Below are 8,935 nucleotides of genomic sequence, written 5' to 3'. Positions count from 1 at the left end.
GACAGTGGCCAGGCTGACCATGGGGGACAGGGCAGCAAGGAAGGACACTGCAGAACCTGCTGTCAGCCCTGGTCCTAGCTGCTTGCGCCACCTGGATGTGCTGGACCCCTCACGTCTGTGCTGCCCCCAGCTGGGGACCAGGCAGAAGGCTTAAGTAGATGGTGCCTCCTGTCCTGGAGCAGGACCTGAGGAAATCAAAGGCCACCTCTGGGGGTGAGTCTGATAACAGCAGCACAACCCAGAGATGGTTAAATTCATTCCTAAACGTGCGCTTCCACCAGCCCCCCTCCTCAGAGCCCTGGCCCTGCCCTGGTGACTTCATCCTCTGAGCGCCTCTTCAACCTCCGTTGTCTCAGGATTGAGGGAATCTTAGCAATCACCCTCCTTCCTCCTATCTTGAAATGGGAATTAACTGCTATCTTATGCCTCACTATTCTTCCTCCCTGCACATCACTGAATAGAGACGAGAAAATCATTGCTGTACCCCCCCCCCCGCCCCCGCCCTCCCAGGCCCCTCTCTGCTGGCCTAGGGCCTGGGTCTAGTCAGACTGTTCCTGGGACGAAGGCTGGCTGGGCTCACTCGGCCCATCCGCATCCTGGTCATCTGTGAAGGACAGAGAAGAGGGGCTGGATTTAGAAAAAGGGAAAAGTACCAGTTTTCAGACGTACGTTCTCCATAAGGCATGCAGGCATTCTCATCATTCCCAGTCCCTACAGAGAATTATTATTCCCACTCCCACCTTTAATTTGCTAGGAGTCAGGAGACCAGGATTCTAGCTCTGGCCACACGATACAAACTCAAGTTCAGACCCCAGCTCTGCTTGTCACAAGGTGGCAGGAAGCAAGCTACTGCCAGCTGTGAACCTCAGCTTCTCCTTCTGTCAAAGGAGCGGATACCTACCTTGCAGCATCAGGTCGGCATGGGGATCAGGTGAAACAGTGAGAACTAACGTTTACCACCACCTTCATCCTTTTAGGTTCTATTTAATCCTCAGGGTGACCTCATGAGGTAAGGGGCCCTTATTACTCCACTTCTGCAGATACTGAAGCTGAGGCATCAAGGAGTGAATTAACTTGCCCGAGGTCATACCACTGGCCAGCGCTAGAGCCAGAACGAAGACTCAGAGTGCGTGGCACCAGGGCCAGCATACTTTAAGCCACACTGTACTATCTCCTAGCTAACAGATCGAGGCATCCACACACAGCAAGTGTGCAACATGCCTCAGTTTCTTTTCCGGAAGAGCCTCAGGGGAGGATTGGAAGGAAAAAAAAAGTCCTAAAACCTTTAAAGCCGCAAGGGCCCTCAAAAGAACGCCCAAAGCATTTTCACATCCAGAATTGCAGCTGACCCTCACAGTAATTAAGCCTGTGACAGGGCTTATTTTACAGGTGAGAAGACTGAGGTCTGGAGGAGGGTGTGAGTGTCCGGGATCACCCGGCGCACCAGCGGCAGAGCTATGGAAGGCAGGTTCTTTCCCCAGGGGCCTGGGGCAGAGGAGTCATCCCCACCAGCCCCAAACCGGCCCCAGCTGCTACTTCAGGCTCAGCACGTGCTGTTTCCCCAGCCAGAGAGGCCTGGCACCTCTGGTCTTCTGAACACACCACGTGCGCCATCGTCCATGTCTTTGCCCACGGGCACTGCTAAGGTGAGGAAGTTAGCATTGGACCTGGAGCCAGGCAGAGAATTCTGTTGACATCTGAGCTCTGCCACATGTGTGAGAACCTCTCAGGGTTCTATGGGTTTCCTCACCTGAGAATGGAGACCCACCTCCCCTAGATGCTCACGTGTGGAATATCGGGAGGGGTACAAGGAAAGAGCTTATCCCAGGGCCCAGCACGTTTAAAATTCCGTTCTCTATTGCCCTTCTCTCCACATCTACTTCATCGTAGGACCCCCTTCCTCCAGAATGCTTTCCCGGCTCCCCTGGCAGCTGGAAGATGGGGGCTCACTCACCAGTGTTCTCCTTCTCCGTGTCAGACAGGATGGTCAGCGAGAACGACGGTGGAGGTGGCGGGGGCGGCGGCGGCGGGAGGAAGTGGAGCGCCGAGAGGTAGCCAGGCGGGAGGAACAGGGGCTGCGGTGGTGGTGGCGGCGGCGGCGGGCAGTACCCAGGCTGCAAGTCTCCCACTGGCTCTGCCACCTGCGGGGCACACGCAGCAGAGGGCCGGGGGGAGACGGTTAGTCAGAAGGGCCGATCCAACACTCATTCTCCCCGTGGGGTAGATTTATCCCTGCGGCTCAGACACCAGGGCACAGGGCACTCGGAACAGGGTGTTCGGCCAACAGCTGCCAGGTGATTGAAGGCAAGAAGGAACACAAGCATCTCGGAGAAGCCTGGGGAGCAGCTGCATGCACGTAGGTCCACAACCTCATTCCATCCTTACGACCCTTAGGAGGGAGGTTCTATTACCATCCTCACTGCAGTGATGAAAAACGGCATCAGTGAGAAGGCACAGGCCCAGGGCCACAGAGCTGGTGAATGGTAGAAGCAGAACTGGATCCCAAGTTGGCCTGACTCCACGGCTCTGCACTGCAGATGGGTCTGAATGCATCCCAACTACCTGTGGTCCCACCTTCTGGTACATGTACTGACTTAGACTCCAGCATCGCCGGGCCTGTGGGGTCCCCATTCTAACCGGCCAGGAGAAGACCGGAGTGTGGGGCAGCTGTTACTGAGGCAAGGGAAGCTGGGTGACCTCAGGAAAGTGACTTCAGCCATCAGCCCTTCTGTGTTTCTGTTCCTTCTTTGCAAGATGGACGCTAACCCCACACCACAGGACCCCAAGGCTGGAGTGAGGGGACGTGGAGGGGCGATGACTACACACAGCTCAGAGAAACAACCGAGAAAGACGTGAGCGTGACAGACGAGAAGGGAATTTCAGGGGCAGGTCCTATTATTTACTCCTCCATCCAGATCCTTCAGAGCAGCACTTCACAAGCTGTGTTCCAGAGAACTCTCGTGTCCTACAAGATATTTTTAAATGTGCTCTTGAAAGTGTTCTTTGTCCAGGGAGTTTGAGAAACCCTGCATACCACCCCCACACTGGTGAGTCACACACGAGCATATTTAGGCCCCTAGAGGCAGTGTGCAAACATCTCCTTAGGTTAACCCAGCATTTCCCAACAATCTGACTGCAAGGAAGGGAAGAAAGCCCAATTTTGAGTTACCTACCATGTCCCAGACACTTTATATGCATTCACGCCTTACTGCTGGAATCTATCAATGGCCCTATGAGAGAGGACTCTTGCCCCCATTGTACAGACTAAGAACCCAAGCGAGGTCCTCAGAGGTTAGGTGACATCCCCAGGCCACGTGGCGAGTAAATAGTGGAGCTAGGATTGGTTTCCAAGTCTGTCCGACTCCAGGCCTGTGCTCTTTTGTGGGAAGAGAAAAGAGGAAGCAGAGAAGCAGCAGGTGGGGCAGGACAGGAAGAGAAGGCGGAAGGCGGCTTGGGGCATATCTGGGAGGCTGGGCCGTGGGCAGCAGCACAAGGATGAAAGCAATTCATAGGCTCTTGGGTTTGAAACAGCTTCACAAATAAATGCCTGATCCTCTATCCAGACGTGAAGGGGGTGGGAAGGGGGATTATTAGTGCTTTAATTCCAAGCTGCTCAGCCAAGTCTCTCCCTGGATCACAGCTCCTGCCTGGGGCTTGTGGTGGCAACTCAGGCCCAGATAAACCGACTGAGATCACACTCCTAACAAAGGCCGTCTGGCAGGCCTGTCAATCAGAGCCCTGCCCTGGACGCCAGGCCCCAGGCTTCTGTGTGAGCAGACGGTGGGTGTGTGCTCCATTTGGCCAAGGCCCCTCTCTTTGTGTGGAGGCTAGAGACGCCATGCTCTCCCTGGGCTGCAGTGGGGTGGCCAGCACCCCCAGATTTTAGGCAGGGCAGGGGTGGTGGTGAGAGTCAAGGGCCATGTTTGCTCTACCTCTGTCCTGGCTCTGTCGCTGACAGGCTGTATAATCTGAATCCCAGTCCCTCACTCCCCAGTTCTGTGACCCTGGACAAATACGTAGCTTCTCTGAGCTTTCTTCCTCTGGTTTACAGTGAGGAAATAATACGTACCTCGAGGGCTCACGTAAGGGCCAGCAGGCACCCTGGAAATTACCAAGACCAGTGGTGTTCAAACTTTTCCCCCTTGAATGAATGGAAGGTGATTTCTAAATAAAACTGTAAAATATCTGGAACAGACAGAGGAGATGCTGCTGAGGTGAAGCAGGGGTGGGGATCCTGCCCCTGTGCCTGACCTGCCTGGTCACAGCTGGAACCCCATCCAACTGGCTCCATTCTGTGGCTAATGACCTTATTATGTAAATGTCAAGCTTTTACCCCTTCTCTTACCTTCCACATTAGACCAAAGAAACCTGCTCTCTACTCACTCTTCTCCACCCTCCACCCAAGGGAAACATCTCTGTAACACGCAGGGGTAGGCCTGTAGCTCTGAGGGATAGAGTAAAGGTTAACAGTGGTCTACATTTCCATGAACTTGAGCTCCGTGTAAGCCAACCTCCCCCACAGGTCCAGCCTTATGGGGTCAAAGTCAGGAGTGGTCACCCAGGCCTCTCATTATCCTGCAGTCCTGATGGCCCTCAGTGGTTGCCAAAAGAGAGAAGGGTGCAAGGAGCTGGTAACCAAGGCCACAAAACCTGGTCACCCCACCCGCATCTCACACAACAGGTCTGACTCTTACACATCCGGTACTCAAAACTCCAGGCTCAAAGAGCACACCAGTTAGTAACCAACCACTGATTTTACAAAAGACTTAAATTTCATCCATTCTTTTCAAAAATATCTCCTAAGGTGACAAGTGTTTGGGGAAGGTTTCCGTATTTTTCATGACTAGGCTTAAATGCTACTTCCTTCTGAAAGCCCTCTGCCGTCTCCAGTGGGCCGTACCTTTGAGGCAGGGGACCTACGTCTGCTCCTGGCTCTGCCTGCAAATGTGCAGCTCCAGGAAAGTGATATTTCCTTTCTGGTACCCAGAAAAATGAAGGACCCTTCTAGCACTGGGATTCCATGGGTCAAGGCTGGTGGTCACTCAGTGTTACTGTGTGGCTGTTCCTTGGGCTTATCTGAGATGTGTCTATATTCCTTCTTGCCTGAGCTCTCGGAGCTTTTTAGCCCACGCCGCAGCCCAGGCTGACTTGTCTACTTGTGTACAGACCTGTGTACACACGTGCATTCCCAGAGGCACACAGTGCACAAAGCCAATGCTGTATCCTTCCGATCAGTGCCCAGGGCCTTGTACCCAGTGGGCACAATGACTGGCTTCCTGGGACTGAGGATCCATCAAAGCAGCCAGGGTAGCTGGGATAAGGAGCAGCCTCAGAAAGAGTCAGGGATGGGACTCACCAAGTCTCCTCCATGGTAGTGGCTGCACGACACATGCCGGAAGCCCTGCTGCAGGGGGATGCCCGGGGTCGGGGATGCATCCTGGTAGCCCAGCGGGAACGGGCAGTAGGGGTGCATGCTGGAGCAGCTGGGATACAGCTTGGAAGGCTCTCTCTCCAGGTACTCAGACCCTACCACACAATCTGAGTTGATGCTCAGAGGGAACCCTGAAAAGGCACACGACGAGGGAAGTGTTAAAAACACATGGAGCGAGCAAAAAAGGCATCACATTACTGTCTGAAGGTAGCTGTATAATAAACACTCATAGCCATTTACAGAGCTCTCCCACAACCATTATGCTTTTGATCCTCCCTGCTTTTTAAAACCCTTCAACCATGTTCCACTGTTCTTAGAAAAAGTCTTTGGCACAGCCATGAAGCCCCACGTGGGCTGGTTCCTGCCACCACTCTAGCCGCCACGTTTCCGATAACCTAGCAGCTCCTTCTTTCTCCTCCATCTTGGGGCCTCTGCAGATGCTGTTCCCTCGGCTTATCAGGCTTTTTCTCCTGACCTTACTTTGCCTCCTTAAGTCCTCAGTACTCAGCTCCTAATCTTCCTTCAGACCGCAGCTAAACCGTTGATTATTAGAGCTCTGTACACCACTCTGTGCGATTCTTTGATCAGTGCTGTCCCTCTCACAAGGACAAGATCCTTGAGGGCAAGGAATCTGACGCATCCCCCTTTACCTTTTCATCCTAGTGACTGGCACACAGTGCTCAGTCCCTGTTCTTTGAGAGATGGAACAAAGAAAGGCCCTGTGTCCATGGAAAGGTATCCTTCTCCTAGAATTGCTGTTTCAGATCCGTCTTCCCCATCTAGTTCTCTAGGGATCTATATTTTTCCAGAATCTCCCAGAAGGCAGAAACAGCCTTCAGAGGGCATCAGGCCAATCCCCTTAGCATACAGAGGGAAGAGCCTACCACAGAAGGAAGGAACTTGCCTAAGGTTGCAGAGTGAGCAGCCCCCCAGCGTCCTGACTCAGACTTGTGCTCTCTCTACCACACTGCCATAGGGAAAAACAAGAAAACATGCGTCTGCACCCAAAAAGAGCCCCTTTAAAAAAGCCTCAAATCTACATGTGACTTGAAATTGTCATAGTGAAAGCAATAAGACCTCGGGAACAATGTAATTTATGCATACAGAGAGAGGGGAGAAAAACTAGGCAACAACATCACAACAGACCGTTCTTCTGTAGCCAGCAGAGATCTCATTCCCACCCACTCCTGGAAAAGGGCCGGAAGTGGTGCACAGAACACATCCGTTAGGCCAGGATATGGCTGAGGGGCGGGGCCTCTAGCGCACAGAGAGGGAGGGCACTGTGCGCAGGCGCAGTATTGTTGCGCCCACAGGGACGTCCTGGGGGAGGAGCCTCCAGCCCAAGAAAAGGGCGGGAAGAGGTGCGCAAGCGCAGTGTGTCCATTCTCCCTAGGGCCTCTCTGTGGAGGAGGAGCCGCAGCTCAGCCCACTGGGGGCCATTTTTTTTTTCTTCCCGGATGTGAAGGCAAAAACTGTATCTAAATGTTAAAAGCCCTCAGAACCACCCATTCCTTTCTGTCTTTTTACTTTCTTGCAAAAAGGCACCGAATTCAAATGCCTACTCAGAAAAAGGTATCCCAAATCAACTTTACCTCTAGAAAACATCTTCCCCACCCCAAGGGCCCGACCTGGCGGGATCCGAGCTGGCCTGGGACGCCAGCGTGGGGAGCGGGGAGGTGGCAGCCCGGAGAGGAACCAGCGGCGGGGGAAAGGATGCACGGGGCCCGGGAATCTTACCGAAGTCGGCGAACGGCGGGCTGGGCACAGCCCGCAGCGGCCCGCGCAGCTTCAGGCGGCCGGGGCAGCCGCGGCCTGCGGCCTCCGCCCCAAGCTGGGGCCCCAGAGCACTGGGCATGGCCGCGGCGGCTCCTTCACTCGGCCCCACGTGGCCGTGGCCGCGGCCGCGGCCGCCCAGAACTGGCTGGAAGGCGCTCGGGCCAGGGCTCGGGCCCCGCGGGGGTCTCTCAAGGAAGCGGGCGGCCGCGCGGCCCTCGGGGCCCAGCTGCGCGTATCCGGAACCAGCAGGCAGAGGCAGTGGGCAGAAGCTCGAGCCCGGGAAGGCGGCTGCGGCCCCGGAGGCCAGCTGGGGCCCCTGCGCACACAGGGCCACCTCCTTCTCCTCCTCGGAGGTCTGCTTCTTGAGCACTTTTTGCGCCGCCATGATCTTCTGGCGCTCGGTGATCAGAGAGCATTTCTCGCAGGTGCACTGCTTCCAGCGGCAATTGCCCGCGTGGCCCTTGACCGGCACCAGGAAGCCATGGTTCCGGCACCGCGAGCACTTGGGGGTTCGCAGCATCTTGTCGGCCTGCTTGGCAAGGTCTGCCTTCATAGTACAACCGCCACCTCTGGGAGCTGCAGAGCGAGTGAGCAGGGATGAGCTGCGCCCCACAAGTCCCTGGTGCTGGGGACTTTGGATACACTTGTAGCAAAGCGGCTCTCAGAGCATCCCAGGAACTGCAGCAAGAGCCTTGCATTTTCCCTCCCTTTTTTGGGTGCAAAATTTGTAGAGTTTTTGTGCCTTGGTTAATAAGATGCAAGGGATTGGGTTGAATAAGTTCTTCATGGAATGCTATTGCATGTATGTCATCTGGATTATCTAGAGTTTTAGGCATTTAATTTCCAAACGTTCTATTCCCGCCATTCCATAGACAGAAGGTATTTCGTAATTTCAAAAGAGAAAAAAAAAAAAAAAAAAGGCGGAATGATATTCAACGGTCCACGATTTAAAGCTCCAGAGGAGCGTAGCTCTCAGTAAACACATTCCGGTAGAAAAGCATTCCAAGAGGCAAACCGTGTTTCTCCATCCAAAAGCTGCTGCTTCTGCTGAATTTCATTTATCTCCCCTGCAGAGAAGCAGCCGTTCGCAGGGATGCTTCCGAAACATTCTCAAGAGCTCAGTGCAGTGTGATAGTTGCTCAAGGGTGTGCCCTTATAGTAATTCCCATTTTTTGAGGCTTGTTGGTATAGGAGTGCATTTCTGGAAGATAGCATATTGCTGTTGTTAATGACTTCCAAAGTGAAGCATACTTAGAATGCTTTAAAGTAGACTTAGGATATTTTAGCATGAGCTTTAACCATTGCTTAACTGTGCTATGAATTTAGTTATCCCTGTAAAACAACCCAAATCTTGGGACACCTGAAAATCTGCCACAAACTTCATAGTTTCCCAAGACTACTAAACTAATTCATTTTCTTGTTTGATAGAAATTTGTGACATCCTGAGGTCTTTCCCCGCAACCCCCTTAAGTCCAAAAAAAAAAAAAAAAAAAAAAAACAGAAAAGAAAAGAAAAAGAAAAAACGCTTATCATCATAGGATCAACTATTATCTCTAAGGAGGTAGTTATGGTTAATACCTGGCTGAAATGTATGTATTTTTAATTGCCTTTTCTTTGAAGTCCTCTCTTTCTGGTAGCAGAATGGTAGAAGCTGAGAGCCGAGGCCTGGTGTCCACCCTGATCTTCCTGAGCCTCTGGTTGCAGCTGTATTTGTGTTTCACACCAGCT

The 8,935-nt window shown here is 53.1% G+C and overlaps 1 protein-coding gene across 1 annotated transcript; it reads right to left on the bottom strand.

Moving 5' to 3' along the window:
• Positions 1–509: 509 nt before the first annotated feature.
• DMRTB1 (DMRT like family B with proline rich C-terminal 1) lies at positions 510–7,760 on the bottom strand. Its single transcript, XM_057745530.1, has 4 exons — positions 7,169–7,760; positions 5,357–5,562; positions 1,955–2,141; positions 510–604 (listed from the first exon to the last, which is right to left on the bottom strand). Exons 1-4 carry the CDS (start codon positions 7,758–7,760, stop codon positions 540–542), a joined length of 1,050 nt encoding a protein of 349 aa, XP_057601513.1. The 3' UTR covers positions 510–539.
• Positions 7,761–8,935: the final 1,175 nt, after the last annotated feature.

Source organism: Hippopotamus amphibius, chromosome 1 (assembly GCF_030028045.1).
Source record: "Hippopotamus amphibius kiboko isolate mHipAmp2 chromosome 1, mHipAmp2.hap2, whole genome shotgun sequence".
In the NCBI taxonomy this organism is placed as follows: Eukaryota; Metazoa; Chordata; class Mammalia; order Artiodactyla; family Hippopotamidae; genus Hippopotamus; species Hippopotamus amphibius.
Note: the sequence above shows the minus strand (reverse complement) of the source record. Positions and strands in the feature narration are given on the sequence as shown.